The sequence below is a fragment of the Vidua macroura genome, chromosome 9 (assembly GCF_024509145.1).
Source record: "Vidua macroura isolate BioBank_ID:100142 chromosome 9, ASM2450914v1, whole genome shotgun sequence".
Lineage (NCBI taxonomy): Eukaryota > Metazoa > Chordata > Aves > Passeriformes > Viduidae > Vidua > Vidua macroura.
In genome coordinates this window covers 3336849-3364316 of record NC_071579.1, presented here as the reverse complement: position 1 = coordinate 3364316, position 27468 = coordinate 3336849, and the positions used below count along the sequence as shown (strand labels likewise).

Here is a 27468-nt window from a genome sequence, read left to right as displayed (position 1 = left end):
GACCTATAGGTGAAAGGCTCCATATCTCCCATTATCAATCCCCAGAGCCCCCTCCAGAGTAACTGTTGATACATTAATCTTTCTGACTGATGGAAACAAACATTCCACAGGGGAATCTTTATTTATATTGAGCCCAAATCACGCTTAAAAACATAAAGTTAAGGGCAGGCTTAGGTTTCAGCCTTCCATCAGAAATGTTCCTAGTTAATGCCACCCTTTTTCCCTTCCACGTACCAAATTTAAAGAGCACGTCATCACGCATTAGTCTGAGCACAGCCCCGGTGTGGATGGCTGCAGTAAATAATAAACTGGTGTTTGTGTTTCCTGCTGTGCATGCTGTCCTCCTAAATAGTTTAATAAAACAGGAGTATATTTCCAAGCACTGCTGGAGTGCCTTGATGAAGCATGTGGTGTAGGATAAATACCTCCACATCAGAACACTTTTCAAAGCCATCAGGCAGAGGGGTCAGGCTGTTGTGGTTTTTTTTAAAACTGCACAAGCTAATGCTTTAAGAGTGTCTTGATGGAATCAGGGAAATTGGATTGTCCCCCCATTTGCTGGCCTAAAACAAGCCTTTTTTTATTTATCCCATTAGAGGAACACAAGAGAAACCTTTTAAATGTCACTAAAATTTTCCCTGCATTGCAAAACCCACTCAAAAGGGTTTTAATTTTCCCTGAGACCTCTTAAGTAATGCAGTATGTCAAGATTTAATACCTTGTGTGCAGGGGATTGTCTGTATTCTGTGTTGTTTCACCAGGGTGACTCCATAGGGTCGGTCCTGGTCACTGGATTTGGTCCCTGTCAGCACTGAGCTGCTCCAACAGCCCACACCACTTCAGATCAGGTCTGCTGAACAAAAAGGCAAGTGAAAACGAGATGAGATGAAGCTTTCCCTGGACCACTCTGAGACTACCAAAAATTCAGCAGTGCTGCTCACTCTCCAGTGATTTTGTTCTGTGAGTTGGGACTCTCAGGTTTTGGAAAAGCCTGTCATTTTTAGGCTTTATTCACTTCTTTATAGGAGAGCCAGGGAGAATTGTCAAGAGGTGCTTTTGTACATAAGGCTCCACATTCCCCTGGGATATTTAAGAAGACGAACAGGGCAATATCACAAGCAGAGCCCAGGATTATAAACTGGCAGTGGACAACACACTAAAGCACATTGTTTGGCAACAGGACCAAACACCTTTGAAGGCTGGGCTGGTGCCCGCTCCAATCTTGCTGTCCCAAGGGCTGAGGGCATTAATGCCAAAACAGCTTCTCAGAGCCCCTTGGTGCTCATCCCACTGTCAGCCAGCCTGGGAGCTATGGGTGATCTGACCTCCCAAAGTAATCCCAACTAGTAACATTTGCTACTAAAACATACCATTACTTTGCTCCTGTGGGATATGGGAGTTCTCTATCCACATGTCTTTTTGCAGACAGTGAACACATCATACCACAGTGAAAGAGGACCTGGGATGCGCCAAATCACTTTGGGCTGAGTGTGCAGTTCTCCCCATGCCTAGTTTTGCAGAGAAAAGAGGAATTGGGAGGCCAATAAGCATCCAAGCTGGGGTATGTGAGCCTCCAGTCTCTTGTTCCAGAATTCACACAGGTGCACTGAGAGCTGGGAAAGGTGAAGAGCCCAGAAGATTGAGCAAGAGGAGGCACATCCCAGCCTCTCAAACAGTCCCAATAAAACCCAGCCCTGAGACCAAGACACTGCCTACTGATCTTCCCTGTAGGGCTTCATAGTCTATTTTACAAAATATCAAAATCCAGGATGAAAATTGAAAAAAAGGGGGTAGGGAGAAAAAGAAAAAAAAAGCCAGACTGGCTGGTTATTGGACCAAGGGCTGTGTTAAAAGGATCAGGAGGTGGTGGGCCAAGCAGTAGGGGAGGGACTGGGATAGAGTAGTGGGTCTAATCAAATCAGTTTAAAAAGCTGCAGCCTCTCCGAGTTAACCTTGCCAATCAGGGAGCGAGGGGAGCATGTCTGCGCACATTAAAGCAGGAGCGCGTCCTTGAACCCGCATGTTCTGCGTCCTCCCCGCAGCCCACGCACCCCACACCCTCGGCAGGCAGCAGCAAAGCCCAGGATTAGGCTCCCTCCTCAGCCTTGCTCAAGTGGAAATCAGCACTGCAAAGGCAGCTTGGATGCTTCCCTGTGATTAGAGGTGAGCCCACGGGATTAAGCCAGCGAGAGTTGGAGAAATGTTAAAAAACAAACAAACAAACCAAAAAGCAGGGAACAAAAGAAGCCCTCCCATTGACAAATGCTGGCAGCTGTGAGAGGCATTACTAACCTTTGCTAATGACTAAGGGCACTGAAATCACTTTAAAATAAATATTCACTAGGAATTACATGGGTAATGTAAAGGGATTATCCTGCTACCTTAACAGGTCCATAACCTAAACATTAAATGGTCTACACAAGTGTTTGCATTAATTTTGACCCAAACCAACCCTTGTGCTAAAAGCTTTGGAAAGCCAGATAAAATTTTGGAAACCACGGGTCTGCTCTGAGTTAGCGTTCTTATAAATTCTTCCAGATCCTCTGTTTTCTGAAGGAAAAATAGGGCTGAGCTCTTGGAAGCCAGGAGCCTGCCAGCAGCCAGGGAAAGGCTTTAGCAGAAACACACACTCAGAACATGAAGCAGCAAGCACAAATCCAGTCTGCCACAAAATCCAGTCCCTGTGGTAAAAGTATCTGTGTTCAGAGTCTTGGCTCCAGCCTGTCTTTCCTGGGGAGACAGGGAATGCCCAGCATGGGGAGAAGGAGCTCTGCTGTAGAGAATGGGACAAACCCTGTGCCTCAGTTTCCCCACCTGTAAAATGTCATGTGCCTTCCATCTGGGGCACTTGTCCCTGTGCCTCAAACTCCTGGAGGGCAATTTCAGCTGAATCAGGGCTGTGTGCTTGAGTGAAGCTCAGCAGCTCATTCTCAGGGAGGCCAGGAGAGCAGGAGTTGAGGCCAGAGGGACTGAATGATGAGCTGAGAGCAGCTCTTGTGCACCAGGTAAAGCTCCTGAGAATAACTTCATCATCCGTGCCTGAAAAAGTACAGTCTAAAAACACACAGATGCCTTAAAGCCACCATTCACAACACCTAAATTGCATTTGAATCCAAAGGTCTTATGAGACAGAAAGAGAAAATAAATAAAAGTACATCAGTGCTTCCTTCCAGCAGGCATTTCAGACCCAGAGCTGGATAAAGGACTCAGGGTTTTCCTCATTTCCCAGTCTTGTAGAAAATTAGGAAAGTGAGAGACATGATCAGGATGTTTGAAGCACAAAAATATGCTACACCAATGGATCTGAAGTGCTTGGGGTCCTTCTGGGTCCTCTGTACAGCACAGTGTAAAGAAGACTCAAACACAATGGGAAGGTGGCAGGGAAAGCAGTCCAGAAAAAGCTCAATTTTTAAAAAGCTCACTATTACTGATGGAGGGAAGAAAAACATGTGCAACTTTAATATTTTCTAAAGACTTTTTTCAGAAGCTCTTGCCTTTTTTTTTTTAGGTTAGAAAAAGCTACAAAACCACGAAAATCTAACCTGGTAAAACCTAATTTCACAGGAAATCTTCTTTGAAAGCCTTGGCAATATGAGTGGAAGTGCTGTCTGAAGGCAGTGTGGAAGAGTGCTCTAACAGCAGCATTTTAAACTCAAATGCCAGGCAAACAGTAAGAGCAGGTGAAGCCACTTTTACACACCTTCAAATGAAAAGTCATCCCACTAAATGAGATTTCTCCCCTCTGAAATACTTATCTTTATGAACTCCTGAATATATGCTAGAAAAAAATTAACAGATAAAAACAACTTCTGCCTTTAAAGAAGATGAATTCTCCTCCTTACCTTTTAAGTAAACAAATAGCCTCAAAGTTTTCTTTATGTGCCAGGAACAAATGATAAACATCCTCCTTGCTGAGGAGACCTGAAGCCTTTAACAGGGATCCAGAGTACCTGCAGAGCATTGCAGGCTTAAAATTGGCAGGAATCACATTCAGGTGTCTGTGAACAGGGAACATCTTTACTGGTTTGTGCTGTAGCCACCAATGGAGTGAGTGGAAAGGGAGATTTTAGCAGTCAGTCACTTCTGCTGCAGCTTTCCTCAAATCAACAAGAAGGCTCCCAGCCACGTTAAATATGGATATTCAACTATCAGCTGATTTTAGAAAAGCTCCATCAGAAAGCCATCAATCAATCCAGGAAAACTCACCCTAAGCACATCCTGGTCATGCCACAAAGCCTGCCTGGACCTAAAGCAGACTGGAGATGATGGCTCAAGAGCTTCAGTTTGTACTGAATGCAGCAGCCCTGGACACCTAATTCCATCTACCAAGAGTTTATGCAAGTAAAGCCTTTCTGTGGGCTGCATCAATGTCTAATGCCTAATGAATACTAAACTTGGATCTACAAATGCCCTGATCACTGTATTTCTCTGGGTTGATACAGGCAGCAAGGTTGGGAAAAGCTGGGCAATACCTGGAAACAGAGTTTTGTTTTATTTTCTTCCTAGGACACCTACGGTTTCCTACGGAAAATGGGTGATTATTGACTTTGAATACCCTCCCTCATGAAACATTTTCTACAGAATTTCAAATCCTGTAACCAGGACTTGTAGTTCCCACACTCCTTTTGCTATTCTATTAATTGTTCTGCAAAACTTCCCCCACATCTCGTGACCCTGTGAAGGGACAAGTCCCCAAGTCCCTGTGATTTTTATGCAGTTGTAGCTCTCATCAGAGCAACTGTGCAACAGCATAAAATTCAAAGATAGACAGCTTCCCTGGGTGGCTTTTCACACCTTGAGTGCTCAGGAGACAATACCCTTCTCTGAGAGGAGGCACAGTACTGGGGAGAGATGGTACATATTAATTTCTAAAAGAGGATTTTAATCATGCAACGTCCTCTGCAGTCGCACAGAATTTAATCTCATTGCTGACAGTGGGTGATGGGGGAGCATGTTAAGTGGAAAAGTTGTATTCAAGACCTTCTTGCAGATATGTGCTACAGGCAGTCCCTTGGGAGGAAGAAAATGACCCAAACCTGTCTCTGTGGCTGCTGACCACCCTGGCCTGGGCCCCATCCACTCACAGAGCAGAAATTCAGGCACACTCCCAAAGTTCTGCACAAGGTTCAAGTACACGTGGTAATACAGTTAGCATTTATCAAGCCTTAGTTTACAAATATTGATTTATTAATCTAGGCAAGACCCAGGGATATACACACATAGTATTCCCATGCTGGTTACAGAGACTGAGACACACAAAAAAACCCCACTGTCTGACTTGCTCAAGGTCAAACGAGGAAAAGCACCCACAGCCAGGATTAGTTTGGGGATGCTGAGCTCCCAGCGCTGCTCTTCTAAGATCTGGCTTCACCTAAGTCTACATTGAAGGACACTTACTTTCACTTTGGGATATGGGAAGGAAACATTGAAGTTGAAAACCAAAAGCTGAGAACTCAGACTCCCAGCTGCTACAGAGAGCCACCATGGCTGGGCTGGCACCTGCTTTTGCACAGCTATCTTCAGTCTTCTTCCTCCTCTGCTTGCAGGCAGCTTAACTACTCTTGGTCAACGAAACAATTCAGTGTTAAAGATAAAAATCCCCAAAGAATTAATAGAATTTGTTTCACCAGTTTTTAATGGGCCCTAAAATTTTGTACTTGAAATAATGAAACAATTTTCATGAATTCATGAAACAATGAGAGCAAAGAATGTTGGTGGCAATCAGTACCTAGGATGGATGAAATCCAATGCTTTTTTGTCTCTCTAGAATAAAAAATACTTCCCTAATACATTCAAAGTTAGGACACCCCAAATGATGACCCAATAGAATACAATTCCATAAAATCCATACATTCAGTGAAAAAGGATGTGTGTTTTCAAGCAGCACATATCTGACAGCTACTTTCTAAAGCAAGTCAAACTACTGACCAGGTAAGTCACCCTAAGCATCCTTTTGAGATATTAGACTAGCTTTGGACTCCTAATGGATAAAAATTAAGTATGAGACAACAACAGATCTACTGGCTTTAAAATGCTGAGGAATTGGAAAGAATGACCATATGCTTTTGTATACAACAGCCTTTCCTGTAGTATGGGAGAACTGTAAAAAGTTAAAGCACCTGAGTGATAAATACAGACTAAATCTGAAGGAATGGCTTTTAGAAGACAAGGAATTATGAGAATCCTGCAGAACCCTGCAGGAAAATCATGGTAAGGCTCTAGGTACAATTCTCTGTGATTTATGCTGCTGAAGGCACGGGATGTTCTGTCCACTCTCAGCTGGCCTGGAACATGGGAAGCGTTGCTGCTCAGCCAGCCAAAGTCCAGCCCAAAGTCTCAGGGTAGACAACAGCGTGAAAAAAGAGGATACAACTTTATCCAACACTGAATGCTTAATGACAGAATCAAGGCCTTTCTCCAGTTGCTCCTTGCTCCTCCTCCTGAAATCCCTGATTTTTGTTAACAAAACTTGAGGAAAGTTGACTACCTGAATGTGCCAGACAGTCTCCTTTAAGTAGTATGTAATTAATAAATCCTAAGAAAATTCTATTTAGTTTTGCCTTTCAAAACCAAACAGATCATACTTACGATGTGATTTTAATTTATTTTTAAGAAGCATTTTAAAATTTCCTTGTAAAGTTTTTTTTAAAATTAAATTCTGATTCTATTCAGATATACTTGGGCACAAGACAAAACAAAAAACCTAATAGTCTAACAGAGAAGAAATGTCTCATTTGCTGTTTTCTATCCTGATTAAAATGTAAAAATTAAGAATGCTAATAGACTAGGTTAAACTACATAATTAAGCAAACATGGGCAGACATTGTGTACCTGATTAGCAAATGAAGAATTATATTTACTATAAAGGTTATATTTAGCTGCAAATTAACACATTTTAATGACTGCTAACCAATGAAAATCAACCTTTCCTTAGAAAAATAAGCAAGAACTAGATATAAATTGATTATTAAATCAGTCAAGTCAATCTTAACCTGTCAGAATCTCCCTCATTAGAGTCACTGTTGGATGCAGAACTGCTGTTCTATGGTATGGCCACCCAGGCAAACACAAAATGTGTTTGCAGTGCCAAAGGTACAATCATACACAGCAACTTCCCAGCACATTCACCCCAGATGACACCTCAGGGCTCTCAAACTAAGCATATCCACTAATGCATGGAGCCCATTAATTTGTCCTATTTTCCTCTATTAAATGAACAGAAAAAAAAAAAAAAAAGAAAGAAAAGTGGGTCCCTGTAAGAGCCTGAACCATTTTGAGAAACTGGTGAAGCCTGACTGACTTTTTATTTCTTAGGAAAAAAAAAAAAAAAGTGTTTAAATGTAAAGCAACTAGTTGCAGCATTGTGGGATTAGTTAGATGAATCCTTCTGTGGATATAATCAGCTTAATGGCAACAAAGATCACAGTGCAGTTAGTTCAGCTGTGACACTCAGAGCATTTCACCAAAGGGGAAGGTTTGCACCAGGCTGGAACAGTCCCTTTTTATTTCCAGCCTCTTTCCCTCTCTCTCTCTCTGTGCAGTCAACATCCCATCAGCTCCATTAGCATGAGAGAATTAAGGAGGGAAATGGGTAGGGTGGAGCAATTTACGTCTGTGGGTCAGCATACTTACACGGCATCATATAATTCAATTAAATAGACAAATAAAGTGGTGCTAGTTGTTTTCCAAACTCAGGTTAATTTTAACTTAATTCCCACACTGCTGTGGGCCAAAGGGCTGTCTGAGGCTGCCTTACACATGGCTAAATGGACAGCTGGCTGTTATGGAACAGACATGCTCTTAAGAGCATTCTTACTTTCAGGATATTCTTAGTATCCTCATCTTCCCACAAAAAAACTGAACTTCAGACTGAAACTGAAGACTTGATTCCCCTAATTACAGCTCTATTTGCACTGGCAAATTAATTGCTTTGTATTATACCTTCTCTCACTGTTATATTGCAAAACCACCCCAAACAGTAGAACATAATAGATGTGAGATTTTAGCTTGTTCTATAAGAAATTAAGAAATGCTATTTTCTAAACTTCCTAAATTGAGACTTCCATAATTTAATCCACTGATCTACCTAGCACAGACAGTATTAACACTTACAAAAAAGAAACAACTAAATCCTAACTATTTAGGATTTAACTAAATATTCTCTTTATGGGTTTTGCTTCCTCCAGGAAAAATCCCCTGAGATGCAGGTGAATGCATTAATGACTGAAAACTGCTGAGGATAGATACAGAAGACCCACAAATCTACTATATGGAGGAAAGTGATGGACATGTTGCTAAGCAGGAGCACCTTAGGAACAAGCTGTGGAGCTTGCTAACATTCTTCCCTCTCAGATGGTACCACTCAGGCCCATGCAGCTGCACTGTGGAACCAGACCTGTGAAGGAGAACTAATTTCCATTTGCAGAATAAAGATCTTTTTGAGTACCACAATGTTTTGAAGCCCTTAAAATAAATCAGTGCTTGAAGATCCACTGCACTTTCCATAAATAACGCAAGCGTTCCTCCTCTGCCTCAGCCAAAATTTCCTGTCTCCAAAATGTCAATGCAACACCCTGCTGTCAACCTCCCCACCAGGAATACTTGCACTTCAGCACTTCTGCATGGATATAATTTGTAAAGTGCTAGGCAAATAAGCACACTCTGAATTGGGAAATGTTCTTGACAGACTACCTGGCACGAAGCTTTCAAGCCCACCAGGAATGTCGAGAGGCCAGAGCTGCACGTGTCAAGTCCATCACCTTAGGAGGCTTTCAAAGTTTTGCTTTTTGTGATGCTACAAAATGCATCTCCAGAGCCATTATATGAATTAGTTGGAAAGGGGTAGGGGGGAAGGAGGAGTAGCTAAGAACAGCAATCCACCCTGTGAGGACATTTAGAAGCATCTGGCTCAGAGATATTAAGAAAGGAAGGAAAAATTAATCATGCCAGCTGGGAAAAAAAGTCTGGCATCAGCACAGCCACCTTGTCATAAGGCAGATATTAATAATGTGAACCCCCAGGGAACACTCAGACATCTGAAAGATCCACTTGTTGGCTCTCACTGAGCAGGCAGGTTTAACTGATGTCTCTTTGAAACCTTCTGAATCTTATGCTAAAACACTGCTTAGTATTTTTCTTTTATTTTTTTAAGCAGAAAAGAACCCTCAGTGCTAAAGATCAGATATTTTCTGCATTCCTCTCTTTTTCCTAAATGGTATTGAAGAAACACCTAACATTTTGTAGACCTGTAGCTATGAAGAACATGGGAGAGAAATGGAGGTGAAAACTGGTTGAGTGTTTTGAAAAGAGAAGAAGCAAAAAGGCTCTTGCTGGAACAAGAAAAACCACACCTGGCCAGGACACCACAAGTTAGATATTGGATTAAATTAGGGTTAGAGTAGGATATAAATTAGTGGCAGTATCAATAACTAGAATTCACAATTTCAAGAGAATTTCTTAAGCCAACAAAACAGGGTGGAACTCTCCTTTTTTGTGCCTTGTTACTTCTCCACAGCAGCGTTACCTGAAAGCCAACATGATGAAAGAACTACCGATCTACCCAGATTTTTCCTAAAAGCACACCAAGCACCCCCAAAATTGTATTTCTGATTTTTCGGATCACCTGTGACTTGCTACAACTCCAGATCCCCAGGACACACACCTGAGCCTCTGGAGTGTAGCACCAGCTACAAACCAAGTGTCTCAAAGACCAAATGATGATAAAAAAGATGTTTCTATGCTATCTGATGATGCAGGTGATGCTACCATTGAATCTATCAAGCAGCCACGTCAAACAAGATGGGTTGTAGTTGGCAAATCTAGATGGACAACTCCCCCAATTTGGGAATAGTGCTCAGAAATTCTTTGTTTAGAAACAGCCAAACTCCTATGTTTAACTGGAAGATGATGTCCTGGAGACCAGAACTCTACCAGGTGTTTTCAGTAGCTGGGCACAAGATTGAAAGCGTCATCCATCCAGAAATGAGTGCCATTGTCTGCTTGAGTCAGAACCAATTTTGCAGCTGGGTGACTGTGTTTTAAAACCACCCTATCCCAGAAGGAAATATTTTCTGCATGGGGTACAGCTGTGATACATTCCTATGCAAATGAAGCAATTTTCTCTTTTTCTCTATGAAAAGTCTCCCATTTCTTCTCCATCACTGATTCTTCCTCCCAATGGACTTGGTAAAATGCAACACTTGCAGGATTTTTTTTTTAACTGATCTCAGCAAGGGACACACTCAGCCCTAGGACACATGCCAGTAAAAGTCCCATTGATTTAAGCGAGGAATTCACGTGTTTATCCTTTGCCAGAAGTCCTCAGTAATGACACCTTCCCATCCTTTAAATCCTCAGTAAGATTCCTTCTGCCATGACCCTCCGTGTCACCGCTGTCTGGCATTGCCTGGGGAAGCCATGAGCCAAGAATACCATTTTTCTGCTGATCTCTGTTTTGTTCTCTTCCTTCCATTCACTCAGCCTTTCCATTTGCACTACCTGTGGCACTGTATCTGATGCCAAAATGATCTCTTTGGGATAGGGATGGTCTTTGCTCTTGCTTAATGCCTTGACTTAAAATTTAAATGGGAACAAGAGGAATACTTGAACTGACAGGCCAAAAAAAGGACAATTTAAAATCCATGTCTAAATGCCTAGTTTATATAATCTTCCATGTTTGTCTCAATACACATTTATAACCTTTACATTGCGGTTTATCCCAGCTGACTGGGCTTAGCAAGTTGTTTCTTTCCAGCTGATGAGAGCAAACTGACCACATCCATGCTTAACTTTTCCTTCTGAGAGGGAAAATGAATGATTTAAAGTCACCACAGCTCTGAGTTTTCCCGCTGCTGTGAAAGATCCAGCTCAAAACTGCCTCCAAGGTTTAAATTAACCTCTTTTACTCTGCAATTAGTGCTGGAGGTAAGGGTGTATGTGATCACTTCCCATCGCTCCAAAAACAAGCCCTTGGTCATTAAGCTGTGAAAAATGGATCATTTGCAATTGCTGAGCTGTAATTTTACAAATCTCTTCTGAGTCTGACCACTGGAATTCAAAGTGTAATGCTCAATTTCATACCACTTCAGAAGCCAAATGACCACGAAATCTGTGAGCACTGCTTCAAAATATCCCCACAACAGCAGCAGGAATAGGACACCACAGAGAAGGGAACCAGACAGCTTTGGCAGATCTGGCTTCTGATTCAGATTTCATCTGCACAGTCCAAATGTAATTAAAATCTGAGTTACAAAAACAAACAAACAAACAAATCACAAACATACAAGAAAAAAACCCCACCAAAACCAACAACAAACTAAAGAAAAGAAGAGTAAATTGAGATTTCCTGAACACAGGTAACCTGGCCTCTGCCTGAGTCCCAGCACACATGTCAAAGTTTCTTTGGAGTATGATCCAGCCTTTTGCTTTCTGAAATACTCTGCTTGTCTTCCTTCTGTGTTAGACAAAGTCAACCAGTCCAGACTCCTCCCTTCCTGTTTTGCTCATTAATCCCTACCTAGATTTGAGAGCTGTGCTGAAAGACAGACTTTTTCATCCAGTTACCAAGCCAAGCAAGGAAAATGCCCACGGTCTGTGCTGGGGCTTTCCTCCTCTTCCAGCACCTCACACCCCACACAAAGCTCATCACCACCTGCGCTCAGCCTTGCTGCCAGCAGCAGGGACATGTGGGGTTTGCTCCACCAGACCTCCAACCCAATCCTGGACAAGAAAAACCTTTAACTTTATTCCCATTTTTTTCCCCTACCTCACAAAAATACTGCTGGATATACAGTAAAGGCAGGAAATATCACAGGGAGGGAAAAAATCAATTAAAATAAATTTGCAAACCATTGTGTTAGAGCATCTCATTTAAAGCAGCCACTTTTTATCTGCAGGGCAAGTTAATTGCAGTACTATCGTGGCAGTAACATTGTGCATCACAGAAAGTGACAAAAATTTTAAGGGTATTTATTGTGAGGATACTAAATTCAGGACTGTACCCACAAATTAATTTACAAGGGTGGCAGAAGTCAGCTGGCTAGAGCTGCTATTGCTAATAGCTAGGAAAGACCCACTTAATCACTTTGCATTTTTATTTGCAGAAGATAAAGAAACATTTCTTTCACTAATAGTTTCATGCTTGTTTCATCTCATTTTATCCGGACTGCAGGATCTGTTTAATTTCATTTCATCAGTTTTCTAAGGTTCTTAAAAGTACCATATTTTTATAATCTTGTTATATCCATGAGATAAAAAACGATTATTTGCCCCACCATTTCCCAAATGGGAAACCATGGCAGAAAGAAATCAAGTGACTTGTTCAAGGTCACGCTGGGATTCTGTAGCAAAACTGGAGAATTAGAAACCTAAACTTGACTCTGAAAAGAGCCATAAACAGAATTTCTTCACTGAATCCACAGATATTCTACAGATCTGGGCATCTACTGCTATGTTTTTTAAATAACATATATAATTGTGTAAACCCAGCTCTGACTGGACAGATCTTGTCATTTCTCTCAAATGAAAAAAACAAAAAAAAGCAAATTCTCTCACCTGAATCACAGGTGTGGCTCCATAAAGAGGAAAAAATGGTATTGTTCATATTCTAAATTATTTTCCTCCTAAACCTTAGCAGAGCCATGACTCAAACTAAAGTGCAATTTCAAAGTTCTGTATATTCAAGATGCATTGCTCACAAGATCTTGCTGTAAAGTCACAAATTGTTCAGTACTTGGATTTTTCTGTTAGTTTTTATATACAGCAAAATAAATCACTCAACCCCTTCTCCCCTTGATGGCAGTTTCCAGTGCAGTTTTACTTGCAGTGTTTAACAGCCTCAGGAATTTTTTGCTCTTGTACAGGCTGGGCAGGAACGAAGCAGGAACACACAAACAATCCAAGAACCTGGAGAGTGAAACCACCAGCTTGGAAGGAGGCGGTTGTGCCATGGATGAGGAAAGCAATATATAGTAGAATAGCAAGTAGTAGATAATAACAATAGTATATAGTAAAAGCAAGTATATGTATGTGTGTGTATATATAAAATATAAATAAATAAATAAATAAATATTAAAAAAATAGATAGCAGCTGCCTTGTTCACTGCATTCTGTCCACACAAAGCAAATGTCCTGCAGTGGAAAACAAGGGGTGTTTCCCAGAGACAGTTTCAAAAGGGCGTGAGGGTACAGAAGTACTATTTATACACCCAGAAAATCCAACAGTTGCTCATCACATTAAAACCTGACACCTCACCAGCCAAGGCTTTTGCCCTACACCTGGAAACATGACCTGTGGAGCCAAAGAGATCTTCTGAACATTTCTGGCAAGCTGGACAAGAAGAGATGCTTTAGCCTCATGCAGTGTTAATGGGAGAAGCAGGTGTGTCAAACCAAGGGCCTGGCTGGGTCCAAGCTGCGGTTTCCATCTCTCTTCCAAGCTGTGTTGAAGTGCATTGGCAGAACAACATCCATCTGGGATGTATTGAGTGCTGACCACAGCAGGATTTGTCCTCTGCAAAGAGGATACGAGCAGACCACTCCAATCTGCATAAATGTCGCATTAATAATGCCTAGGTGAAGACTGCATTTTAATTCTGAATTCCAGCTGAAGGACCTGCTTGATTCAAAGTTCAGAGAAGCTTCTTCAGCTGCTGGTATTGATGAGTATTTCAGTGCCCACTCCCAGGGAAAGCTGTGTGCCCAGTGCAAGGCCACAGGTCCCAGGCAGGACCTCAGGCTTCCTCTCAGGTTTAGGAGTTCAGATAACACCCAAACTCATGCTTGGGCAAGGGCTTGGGAAACCAGCCATCCTTAGCACATGCAAACCCCTTGGAACAGAACATTTTGGAGGTCACAGTAGACAACGGATGCTCTTCTGAAGAACAGGCAACACCACATCTGCCTCTGCTGTTTTCTCTCACACTACAAACCCAACTTAATGATTATTTACACTTCCCTCTTCCAACCTTCCTCTGTCCTCCTATGTAAACGCACTATAAATACAGACTTGGCATAAAGCCCATCCATCCATGGTTCAGCTTCCCCTGATCCTAAAGGTCTTTTTCTGAACAAGCTGTGATTTAGCTCCAAGTTCCTGTAAGCCTGAGCAACTTCTTCCAGCCTCCACCAGCATTAATGTGACACTTGCCCTTGTGCTACTGATGAGACACCTTGTCGTGGGGACAGGACATTTTCATGCTCATTATCCCAATCGTGGTTTCTGTTCCCTGTCCTCAGTTTGTTTTGTCTTCCTTCCCCCCCCCCGGCTGGCTGCTGGCTTGCTGCTTTTGCTTGCTGCTGGCTGCCTGCTTTGCTGGCTCTGCTTTCCTCTCTTTTTTCTCTGCTTTTTGCTGGCTTGCTTTTTTGCCATTTTTTTTTTTCCTTTTCCCCGGTTTCCGTTGTTCCCTTCCCCCCCCCCCCCCCCCCCCCGCCCCAAAGACATCGGACCTACTCCGGGCAGGAGCTCCCCCGGGGTCTGCGAAAGAAGCTCCATACCCTCTGCGGCAAAGAGAGATACAGCTCAACCCCCTTGGACTGGTGAAAACATCTGTGGTCATCTTGGGCTATTTCTCTTGTGCTGGGGAGTGTTTTTTGTTGTTCCTTAATAAACAAGTTTTTTCCACTTCCCCTCTGAAGGAATTCCTCCCGAACCCGGTGGTGGGGGGAAGTTGTGGAGGGTTTGGTTTCCTATAAGGGGCTCCTTTGGAGGTGTTTTCCCCTAATTTGTCCTAAACCAGGACACACCTGTACCTTGAGAAATCAAATTTCAGCATGACTCATGTGGACTTCTGCATGGTTATCCTTCTCCTGAGGGTCCCACGAGTCCTTCAAGAGTTGTTTGGGGTTTTGGAGGGAACACTGGCAAAAGTCACCCTCCACTGTACATGCCATAGGACTTTGCCCTGAACAAGACCAAGACCTCTGGCCAGTGTCAGATAATCCGTCACTATAAGCTACTTGCATCCAAGCCAGATATTTATTGCTATTGATCTGCCTGGTCCCAGAGAAAGACTTTTGTTCTCCCAACCCAGGACTTTGACCTCAATTAAGTTATGAATTTCAATCCGATAGACTGCTCCACTTACCCTGCTGCTCTCCCTGACTGGATTAATTAGAATTAGCTAGGCTGGGAGTCACCCCGAGCGCCTCATGGATCATGTTATTTTAATAATAAATAAAGAGACAGCAGCTGCATACAAGGAAGGATTTTGAAAGATTGTTCATCCAAGAGCATCATTCAAGACCTGCCAATACTAATTTCTCTGAGTTTGATTACTTCATTTACTTCTTTTTATTTCTATTCATTAATTGAGTTTTATCCCCCATTACTTCAGCTCCCCAAATGTGCTCTTCCTATAAAGGAACCAGACACATGCTTCGCTGTTTCAAAGTTTTATCACTGCAGCTGATCAAAAGTATAGTTAGCAGGAACAGAATAGTCATTAAGCATTTAATAATCTAATAGTGCTCAAAAAAGAAAAATATAATAGGGGAGGGGGAAGCGAGGGAGAGGGACAAGACAGGCCTGTCTGTTGTCATAAAGTGTGCACTGAGGGCTGGCCGGTGGACAAACCCAAGAAAGTAACATCCAACACTGGAGAGAATGCATATATCCATCAGGATATTTTCTGACAGCACAATAATGCCTTTGGAACAAGCCTACAACTGGTTGAATACCAAAGGAATTTGACTGGCAAGGGGAAGTTTCTGAACTAGTGAGTTGGGGCCTGATAGCTGCATTATCCTTATTACTTCCCTTTCCCTGTAAAAGCAATTACACACCCAAGGATGTCAGGCTGCCCAGGCCTGCCCTGAAATGGATTGTCTCGGGCAGCCATGTCACGGCCACACTCCAGAGTCACTAACCCATAAACAAACACTGATTTGTCACGCTCATTTTAATGTTTAATTGGCTGGAACAGCAGAAACGGATCTAGATGATGGAAGTTCAACAGTTCTTCCAATGCTGGTACCCAGCCTGCAGACAGGCACCTCCTAGCCTGAGAATGAACACCACACACAGCCTCAACACACCTTCGTGGAAGTTCAGGCCTTTGCTTTATAACAAACTTCTATTCCAGTCAAGCTGAGCATTGTTAAAAGAGGAGGGAAGACTCATTGCAACAGGGAATGTCTGAAGTGGGACAGTCCACTGGTGTGTTAGATAAACTAGAAGATTAATCCAAGAGAGGGTTTACTTGTTTTCTTACAAAAGGGAGCAACTGAGTAGATTTTCTGTGACAGGTAGAGAGAGGATGGCACCAGCCTTTGCTACTCACCAAGACTTCTGTCCCACACGAGTGGGGATGCCACTGTTCACATGGATTTCCAAAAGCCTCTGGACACACCCTCTCACCAAAGACTATCAAAACTATCACAAATGATGCTATCATAGAACAAGAGGGATGGTCTTTGCTTGAGAAGTGATTACAAAATTAGAGCTTGAATAGGAGTAAACAATCAGCTTGCACAATTGTTGGTGAGAGCTGGAGCCTCTGAGGGATCTGTGCAAGGGCCTGGGTTGTTCAGCCCACAGAAGGGAACAGGGAAAGCAGGCTGGGAGTGAATTATCCAAGTCCTTTAAACCAAAAGCTGCCTGTAAAATGCTACAAAATGATATAAATGTGACAGGGTGAAAAGCCTGCAGATGAAATTCAACTCTAAAGAAACACCAAGTAATGCACAGGTGGAAAAACAATCTTCAGTCTAAATCTAGAGCAATGAGCTCTGAACTAGCTATTACTACCACTGTGGAGACAGATCATGAGTTATTACAGAGAGCTCTGTAACACCAGCTCAGTATTCAACAGTAGTTAATAAAAAACAAACAACAAGGAGGCATTGGGGGAAAAAAAGGAAATAAGAAAGCATCACTATATTGCTTCATTATACTTCATATTGCACTTACAGCTTGGGCACTGGGAGAAGTGCTGCTCCCTTCATCTAAGAGCAATAAGGAAGAACTAGAAATGACCCAAAGAATGACAAGTGGCAGAGTTACTGAGCAGCTTCCAAATGGGGTAGGATTAAACAGATAAAACTCCTCAGTCTGAAAAAGAAGTGATCAAGGGGAATCAAGGAGGCCAATAAAGTCAAAAGCTGGACAGAGAAGGTAACTGAGGGAACAATTTCTGTTTCTCATTACACAAGAAAAATAGGCTCTCATATGAAATGATCATGCAAGTGCAAAGCAAATGCACAGTTAAACTACAGGACTCCCACTAGCATAAAGTTTGAGAATCCAAAGAGGGATGAAAGAAATTTATCCAAGAAAAATCCAGAAGTGCAAAAATAGTAATAGTGGTTCAGGAAGCCTTCAAGCCCTGGATTCTGAGAAAATATATGAAATTATCACTGTTTGCTTACCCTACTCTGTCTCCTAAGCATTCACTCTTCCCTGCCACCAGAGACAACTCTGAGCTAGAAAAGTCTCCTGCACTGACACTGGATGCCAATACTGACATGGATGCAAAAGTAACATGTACAAGTTGAGAAACAGGAACCTACTAAATTACCTTTGCCATTTTCAGTGCTGTTCTGCCACTTACAATTCATGGAGCTATAATAATGAAAAATCGTACTTAAAATCTAACCAAAATAAGCTTAAAGAGTTACTGACCCAATATCTAAACCATTAGAACAATCTTATTTAGCAAACTTAAAAGTACTTTATGCTGAATACTGCAAATTTGAGAAGCCCCAGTGATTTACCTAGAATTGTTTTTTTTTTTTTTTTTTTGTGGGTTTTTTTTTTTTTGTTTGTTTGTTTTGTTTTTTTGTTGTTCTGTATGGGTTTGCTGGTTTTGATTTTCAGAGCAAACCAGAAGAAACAACTGCTGACAACAGAAGAATACAGAATTCCATTTGAAAGTAAAGCCTTGAGACTTTTTTCAAATTGAGAAATGGAGATGTCCTCAGGGAGAAGGTGACTGGCAGAACTTCTTCAAAACAGGGAAAGCTTTTCCAAGAGGCTGATGGTAAAAGATATTCTAGGAACCATCTCTCCTGAGCAAAGGGTAGCTGATGGCTTGGTGGCTCCTCTGGCAGGGAGGAGTGACACCAAAGCCATAGGAAATGAAGCAAGGCTGTAGACCATTCCTGGGGTGATTAGAGACCATTCCTGGGGTGATGCGTTCACCTGAAGAACCAGCTTGGCTGCCAGTGGTATCCTGTTTGTGCTGTTAACCAAACACCTTAATGAGGGGCTAAAGCATTTCCAACAATGACCTCAGGAATTACAGGTGTTTTAACACATGCTGATTTCAAAGATGACCCTGGGACCAAGGGCCATGGGGCCAGACCATGTCCTCGAAGGGAGACATTCAAGGTAAGGCTCCTTCCTGCCTCTGCAGGGACACATGAACACAGTGGGGAGTAAGATACCTGTTTCACCTGCACTGACCTCAAAGCTCACTGCTGCTGCTGGCTTCTGTCTACTGTGAGCACCTGACAAGGAGTGTTCCACAACAGAGCTGTGGTGTCAGGCATGGAATCAAGCAAAAGGCTCCCTGAGCTAAAACTGTGTGCCTTCTGCCAGACTGCATTCCTGGCCCAGCACTGGCCATGGAAATGCCTCCCTCTGCACAACACAGCCCTCAGTACAAGCCACTAAAACGTGCCACTGTCCTTGGTCCTGGCATTTTAAACCCTGCCTTTTGATTACCCCAAAATCAGACTTTGAGGGCAAAGCAGCAGAGACCACTGAGAGTTTTTTCAGGGCCAGCTCTTGGATTTCACTTTTCAAACACTGGTTTTGCAGGACACAGGAGCCTGCAGCAGCTCCTGGCTGGTGAGCTGCTTTGCAGACAGTGCTGCACACTGGCTGCCTGTGCAAGGGTGCCAACTGCTCTGCTGCACCAGCCATGAAACAATGATTCATCTGTCTACAGGGAGCAGAAGAAACAAAGACTGGACATGTCAAGCTGGAAGATAGGAAGCAACAATGCTAAAAAGCCCAGCCTGGACAAGCAGAAGGAAACATCTCATCAGCTGTACAACTGATCGTTAGTGTTGATGAGGCCTGAGGTGGCTTCAGAAGCTGAGGAGCAAACCAGGGATAAATCTCTGCCTTTCCCAGCATATATTTAGAGTGCAAATATTTTGCAAATGTTTCTGCTGAAAGGGACTTTTCTCCCAGTAGGTAAAAACAGCATCTGCTGAGTGGTGACCATTTAACATTCAACCTGCTGCCAATCTCCATTCCACAGAGAGACCCGCAGGAGAGACATGGAGCTGTGCCACCTGTAATAACTGTGTGACTGGCACCATGTCAATGCTTTAATGTAGAAAGCTACCCTCTGTCACTAAGCAGATCTCTCCTTTCTTTTGGCTAATGGCTTTCACACCCACTGGCAGCAGTGTCAAAACTGAAGGGCTACGTGGCTGCAGAGTCTTCAGAGATCTGCTTAACAAACCTGACCATGGAAATACTGAGACAGGGATGGGGATGGGGGGTGGTTAAGGTAAGAAGGACACTACTGTGTTTAATAAATCTGCTCTCATTGCTTTGCTTTTCATCTCTGTTTAGTGTCCCAATGCGTTTGCCACTGTAGCTCCCTCCCACAGCAGTACCTGTGACATCCTTTGCTTGCTGTGAGCATACTTGTGCCAAAGCCTCTGCTGCAGTATCAGGTCCAGGACAGGACCCCTCCTGGCTTTATGAGCCAGGCTTTTAGTATATTTAGGGAGAAATTGATCCTAGGGACATTAACTGCAAGGACATGAGGCTGTTGTGTTCCTATTTAATCTCAGCCAGGTTTAGAGAATGGTCATAACAGCAGAGGACTTTGGCAGCTGGCACCCTACCCACAAGTGTGTTTGCATCCCCCATCTCACTGGGAAGGGGGAAAGATGTGTAGATGGAGCCTGTGGTCCTTGGTCACAACAGTCAAAACATCCATATCAACTTCTCCATCTCCCTACAGGTACAGGATCATTAGTGCATGACTAATGCTTGGTGCAGGAGGCAGGGAAGGGATGCACATTTGCTGAAACCAGCTTAATTTTTAAATATCTACATGCCTGCAACACAAGACCCTTGCTGTGAAATTCAAATGAAGAAGGGTGAAAAGAAAAAAAAAAAGCAGGCATGCAAGCAGGCCTGACTATTCCTTGCTTCTTTTTACCCTATGCAGACACAAGCCTTTTAAGAGTCAGGCAGGAAAACAGAAAGCTCACACAGACACACAAAACCAGCAGGCCACCAATCTTAGCAATCTTCGACATATCCATAATTTTTACTTAATTTTTAGCTAATGGTGGAAATTTGTCTTTGGATAGTTGATAAAAATCAACCTGTCTCTGCTGGGTTAGTACTGTGATCTGTGGCCCAGCAACTACTAGTACAATTGATTTTCCTTTTTGGCAACCAATAGGTCAGTCAATAATAATGTTGTTTGAAAAGGATTGAGTCATGAGGGAGATGAACCCTCCCTGCCATTTATTATGTTTGTATTGTCTTCATTTGAAAAGGTTTTTTCTTTTTTTTTATCCCCAGTCAGTGAAGGTATTACAAGGGGATGGCTGCTCCATGTTCCATGTCTCCAGGAACACTCTGATCACCAGTGTTAGGATGCAAATAGAGGAGGGGAGTTGGGAACTGGGAGAAAGACAGCCTGGGGAGGCAACCATGTTACTCTAAGTCCCTTAGAAAAAAAAACAAAAGGAAAAAAAAAAACCCCAATCTAACTCAAAATATGTTGACATAATATGCATAAATACGACTGAGCAGCCTTACATGATAGCTCCCTATATACTCCCAAGGTGATGCCATGAACACATGGATTATTATTCTGGAGTACACAGTACCCACAAATGAAACAAAATGCAGCCACAGGAAGTCCAGGAGGAAAGTCTACAGTTTATGTCCCCCAAATACACTAAAGGAGCTCCTCTGAAAGCTGCCTGAGCAGCACCTCACATCCAGAAGGTGCTCTCCCCATAGAGGAAAGGGGTTTTCCTTTGTTGCTCATCATCTGCAAGGAAAATGTGTGTCTTATGTTTTAAAGCTAGAAATGGATATTATAATCGTGTTGCTGAGCCCCTTCATAACTCTTATGTTACCACTGCCTTATGCTTAGAATCTTTTACCTTAACATCATGTTACCAACTGTATGTTGCTGGTTTAGGCAAACAGCTCCAGTGAAGTAGGTTGCTCTCAGACTGAGCTCCAAGCTCTGGGTATTTCCAGCAGAGCTCCAAAACACCATCCCACCACCCACTTTGACATGGCCCCTGGCACTGGAGATTTAGGTAATTCAATTACACAAATGCCCCTTCTCAACAAAGCAGAGCAGCCTGTTGCCTTTCTGTATCCCTTTGCCCATGGCAATTGCTTTAGCACCTCTTTTCAAATGTGCTATTAGAGCTAATTATGAACGAGCAGAGAATTCAGTGGCTGCAGCTTTTCAGTGACCACCCTTTGGAAACTGCAGCATCACTGTTGAAACAAAAAGCACAGGCACTGGATCACTGCAGTCCAGGGGCATGGGGTTATTCCCAGAATTAAACTGGGTTTGAGCATGCTACAAGAATGAGCAGAGCCAGGAGACCTCTCTTCCTGCTCCCAAGCTGTTTATCAGCAAAGAGCAATATGTTGACTCTTGCAGACCCTTTTGATCCAGACACTGCAGTACTTTGACAACAGACAGTATAAAGGTAACTAAAATAAGGCAGCAAAAATGTATTAAGGCACATCTGCAGGCACAGTGAACGATAAGACTTGCTCCAGGTCACCCAGCAGAGTACCACTGTCACTGCCTGCTTAGGGCAGCTAAATCCTTTAGCACACTTCAAAATGGAAGAACTTTTATTAAAAAGGTAATGGAAGAGAGCATAAATCTGTCATGCTGTTTAACTTTTTAGAAGTGTACTAAAATACAGGCAATCAAAAAAACATTGGTCTGTAGCATTCCTCTCCCTCACTACCTGCTCATAACCCTCATAATCCCTAATTTATTCTTTATCTCTCCTGCTGCCTGAATGAAGGTGCTGCTGCGAAACTGAACTAGACAGAAGAATTCCTGAAGATCTGGAGAGGCAGGTGGGATTGTGGAGGTTGCTTGGACAGAGGTGTGAAGGAAACCTCTGCTGGGAGAACATCACTCTGGAAAAACAGCATCACCCATTCACCAGATATCCCCTCACACTGAGCCCACTGCTCTTTACAACCTACACATTAACTGATAGTGCCTTTGATAATGTGTTATAGCAAGTACTGGTGTTTATGGCCTGTTAGGAAGCCAGAGTTTCTCCCTCTCCCTTTTTCTTCTGGTTGCTCTAAAAATTTCTCCTGCTTTTGCTTTGGATGTGAATTCTTCCAGGGTAAAGGTCAAAATTGAAAAAAAAAAAAAAAGGAAAAAAAAAAGAGTGAAATAAACATTAAGTCACAAAGTCTTGAAATGTTATTGCAATTTATATATGGCTGAGAATAAAAATGTGTCTGCTTTCTCTGGGAACACACCTACGTGCAAGTAGAGACCTTTATAAAAAAATTCTCCTTTATTACCTTGGTGGGGAAAAACATATAGAAGATTGATTTTTCTTTTTATGACTATTATTAACCTTTTGTTACTGGCCAAAAATAATCTGGTTAGAAAATGTGCAATGAATCAAAAAGAAAAGAGAAGAATTTAACAGAAAATTAATAGGGGAAAAAATACGATGATTCTCTCCATTGCTTTTTCTTCTGAGAGTCAGACTTTACCTCCAATGGAATGAGACAAATGTCAAAGAGAAGAGATGTTTCAGAGAGAACCCAGAACCATCTCCCAGGCTGCCAGGGCGAAGGGAATGGGCAGGAGCCTAATTTTACTCCTTCCCAATTTCAATGCAAAGCTGTTCCTGTCTGGATCCAGCACAGCACTCACTAAATCTGACTGAAAGGAGATGGACAGGATGTGCAAAGCCCCCCATTTGCACTGGCTTCACTCTACCCCTCTCCTGTGTAAGGAAAAACTCCTATTAAATCCATTACAACTGAAACCCTGGAGACCTAAGCACAAACATACACCAGGCATTGCAGAGCTGTGCTTCCTCATACCCATCCCACCAGAAATACTGCCCAGGAAAGGGCAAGACAGACTTTTTTACAACAATTGGGTGTGTGTGTGTAAATACCAACACAGCTATCTGCAGCTTGTGAACACTACAGCTTTGCCCACAAGCCTTCAGACTGCAGCTCTGCTTCACATCCACCTCTTACAAATTACCCAAGCATTTACTGAAGACTCAAAGATTCATCAGCAAAGGTGTATCTATGTCCAACCTGGGAAGGAGAGAGGAGCCAAAAAGTACCATGATAGTCAATCACAATGACAGAAATATTTTGGACAATTATTTCTGAATACAATCACATTTACACAGGCCAGCCCTTAATTACAATAAGCTGACAGAACTGGGAGTGTTGACTCAGGAGCACAGGCAGACTGGTTGGCTGGAAGAAACTATTAGCAAAGAGGTTGCTGAACCAGTTTAGGTCAAAACCTGGTCTATTCAGACACCCTAAAACTGGTGCTAGCTAAGCTCAGACATGTGGGCTGCAAACCTCAGCGGCTCAAAATCCTGTTATTTTTCTCAGGTTACCTTTTTTAGATGCTCTTATAAGAGAATCCCAGAATGGTTTGGGTTGAAAAGGACATTTAGAGATCTAGTTCCAAACCCCTGCTATGGGCAGCAGCAACACCTTCCACTAGATCAGGCTCCTCCAAGCTCTGTCCAAAATGGCCTTGAACACTTCCAGGGATGGGGCAGCCACAGCTTCTCTGGGCAACCTGTGCTAGGGCCTCCCCACCCTCACAGGGAAGATTTTTCTTTTCCTAATATCTAATCTAAACCTAATCTCTTTCAGCTTAAATCGTTTCCCCTTGTCCTGTCACTCCATGATCTTGTAAACAGTCTCTCTCTGTCTTTCTTGTAGGTACTGGAAGGCTGCAATTAGGTCGCCCTGAAGCCTTCCCTTTTCCAAGCTGAACAATCCCAATTCTCTCAGCCTCATAGCAGAGGTGCTCCATCCCTCTAATCGACTTTGTGGCCTCGTCTGGACTTGCTCCAACAGGTCCATGTCCTTCCTGTGCTGGGGCCCCAGAGCTGGATACAGCACTGCAGGTGGGGTCTCACCAGAATGGAGCAGCTTTTCTGTGATAAATACCCTGAGAGAACTTGCTGTGGAGTTTGGGAAGAATTCAGTTTCATGGAAACATTTGGTCAGGAGGCTGTGTAACACATCAATCCAATTTACCTCTTTGCTCCCTCTTACCTGGATGTTCACGTCAGCAGCGTTCTGCAGCAGAACTGAAACCAGCTCCTTGTGTCCTCTGTCACATGCCCAGTGGAGCAGAGCCCGGCCCTGAAACAGCCAGGAGAAAATTAACAAAGCCAAGCAAAAAGAAAAAAACAAAATTCCCATGGGAAATCAGTCTTGCCATTAAGTAATAAGCACCAATACCAAAATTAACACAGACTTAAAAAAAAATAGTACTAGTATGTCACTTACTATTACTGGTGATTTGGACTTCTACAATAATGCTAGAAATCTCAAAAGTGACACATTATTCAATTTTTCATTAATTTAGCACCACACCCACAAGCCAGCTAAGAATTTAAAGGGGAAAAGCAGCGAAGTATGAAATGCAGGAGCCAGCACATTAATAGTTTTCCTGTACAGATTTAGGATTTTGGCACCTCTGACTTTTCTGGGAGCAATGACTTACACAGCAAGGGTAGGATATTCAGTGCTGCCTAAGTCACCTGGATGCCAAGTCCCCAAAAGCTCATTCCTCTGGCAGGTCTGAAGCACTCGAGCCATGGGTCCTGCCTCTGCTGGAAGAGAAGATTAAAACTGGATGTCTGGGCAGGCACCCCTGACTGTACTGTTTTGGGCAGGCTGCTGCATCCATACCTCCAGCACCTCCCAAACCTTCAGAGTTTGTTTCCCATCCCCTTTCTATAGGTGCCTGCCACCATGGGATGGATGTAATGGAAGTTCAGATCTTCCTGCAACGCCCAAGGGCATGGGAGGTAGCTTAGGATCCCTGAGAAAGGTAACTCAAAGTAGTTTGAGAGGGCAAACAAAGAAGAAAACCTTCTATGTACACTTTGCAAATTAGCCTTGACGTTCTATCAGTTTCTCCTGCTTTAGGACAGCACACAGCACACTTCTAAGGGATTTCTTGGAAATCACTCTGCAGATGACCAGGAATCACCTTCCTCAAGCTGTGACACCATCAGACTGACCTGTGTTTTTCAATATGCCAAGGAAAACACTCACAGACCCTCACAAAAGAAATAATTTAAATTAGCCCATGCCTGGCTATAAATCTCTTGACAAAGCAGTGGGGAACAAGGTGAGCAACTCATTTATCTTCTAATGGGAACTGTGAGCCAAATTTCCTGGCCATGGTGCCAGAAAGCAGGAGGGGCAGAAGATACCTGTGACTAAAGCTCACACTGCTTCTGCTGGATATTCCTGGGCAGGCCAGCAGAGGTAGAGCACGATTTTACATCAGGAAATTCACACTTTTGACCCAGCAAATAATTAATTTGTAACATGTAATTTTAATGTTACACTGATTAACCTTGCATTAGAATGAATTTTCTGACAGTGCCTTTCTATGGAAGCACTAATGACATCCACAGGCCTTTTAATGATTCATATTCTTGCACTTAACACCCCTATCAAAGTCTACAAGGGAGAAAGAGTACAAATTAAAACAATTGGTAAATAGGGACAGATCTTTAATTCACGTTTAGCATCCTTAACTCATCTCTGGACTGGTAATTACTTAAGACTTAGAATTTCAATGGGACAAATACCAACTTTTTTCAAGCCATAGATGTTTCTCTCAAAAGGAAGAGGCACATTTGAAATATGCACAACAGCAAGAAACACTTCAACAGATTATTTCAGTGTCTTGATATATGTGTAGAGGAATAATATTGCAATTATTCAAATGCATTTATTGTAAAATTGTGTGCTAAAATAAAGGCACTTTATCCTTTGTATCAAAATTCATGCTACAGATTAGGAGCTAAAATATGTTGGTTTGCATTTGTCTCTGGAAAAGGAGAATCTTATTTTATTGGTGCTGTACTTGGCTGAGACCAATAAAGGGAAACCAGCAGTTAGTTGTGACAGCTCAAGGGTACCAGAGCACTGTGCAACTGGTCCTGCCCATGACACTGGCAGGCTGGTTCTGCTACACATGGTGCCTACTCAACAAGACAAAACCCTGAAGCCTGATCATCCACAGCCATTAAAGATCTCCTTGTGCTGTTTGCAGGAGTATGGATTTCAAGTCTTGGGCCAATTCCACTTTGGGTAATTACACTCTGCTTACCTATATATTTTCTCCACAACTCTAAATGGATACAATATTTTCTAATTAGTGCCTTAAATGGCTCTGCATTGTAATTGTGCACTATTAAGCAGCTGACACGTTCCACCCAAGAAATGTCTGCAGCATGCTACGCCCTCGGCACAGGGTGCAAGGGGCTTTGGAGACCTTCTGTGCAAGAGCACACCAGGAGATGTGGAAGGAAAAACACCTCCACAAGAATCTCAACCCACTTACTGCATAACAAAAAGCATTACTACACATTTGGTACTTAAAATGGTAGGACTTGATGATCTAAGAGGTCTTTTTCAACCTTAATGGCTCTATGGAAACTAGATAATATTCACAACTATTTGTAGAACATCAAACTAACAGTCAACAGCTCTAGCTAACATACTTCGGCAGCTATACAGCTACAAAATCCACTTGTTTCCCATGTCTTTCTTAAAATAAACCTTAGTGATAAGTCAAGCTTAAATTGAACTACAGTCCCAGTCTTTGGTTAGCAGGGATATCACCTCTGCACACTGAAAAACTCTTTAGTCTGCCCAGCTGTTGCTTTATATCAGCATATAGCATGTGTTTGTGTGTTTAAATAATGTGTCAGAAATCTTAAGGGCCACAGATAGAGCTTTCCCAAAACAATTCCCACGTGACTATTTCATTAAGCAGTGAGAGACTCAAAGCAACATGAATAATTTCACGTAGGAAAGCGCTGCGGCAGTGAGGTCTTGGCTAGATGCGAACATCAAGGTACTCCCTCCCTGCAATTCAAACACAACGGTTGTTGCAGAGCTCACTTGAGAGGATGCATTTCCTTTGAAGTATTAAAAAAAAAAAAAAAATCATAAAAATAGCCCCAGTGCACTAACCCTGCCTCTTAAATCTTCTGTGCTTTGCTTGGCTAACCGCTGCCAGCTTGGCCAGCTCCTGCAGCAGTTTCTCAAGCCAACAGCATATCAATTCTGCTCAGCTCCAAGTCACAGGGTGTTCACAAACAAAGCACAGGACAGGGATTTGTCTCCTATACATTGAGTCGGCAGACAAATGGATGGGAATGATTTTCACATCAATTAGCCTGAGCAGAGAAAGGGGAGAACAAAGCCAAACCGAATGGATGTGCTACAGTATAAAACTA

General features: G+C 42.7%; 1 protein-coding gene across 2 annotated transcripts in view; it reads right to left on the bottom strand.

The window, feature by feature from the left end:
• Window positions 1-27468, bottom strand: part of ACBD6 (acyl-CoA binding domain containing 6) — an 81247-nt gene that overhangs the window by 15576 nt on the left and 38203 nt on the right. Inside the window, exons 6-7 of one of the 2 annotated variants that reach the window (XM_053985479.1) lie at window positions 24745-24816; window positions 24254-24343 (exon numbers count right to left, since the gene is read on the bottom strand). In XM_053985479.1, coding sequence (XP_053841454.1) covers window positions 24254-24343; window positions 24745-24816 — 162 coding nt within the window. The remainder of the gene's footprint in view (window positions 1-24253; window positions 24344-24744; window positions 24817-27468) is intronic. The other variant, XM_053985480.1, reaches the window with a different exon arrangement.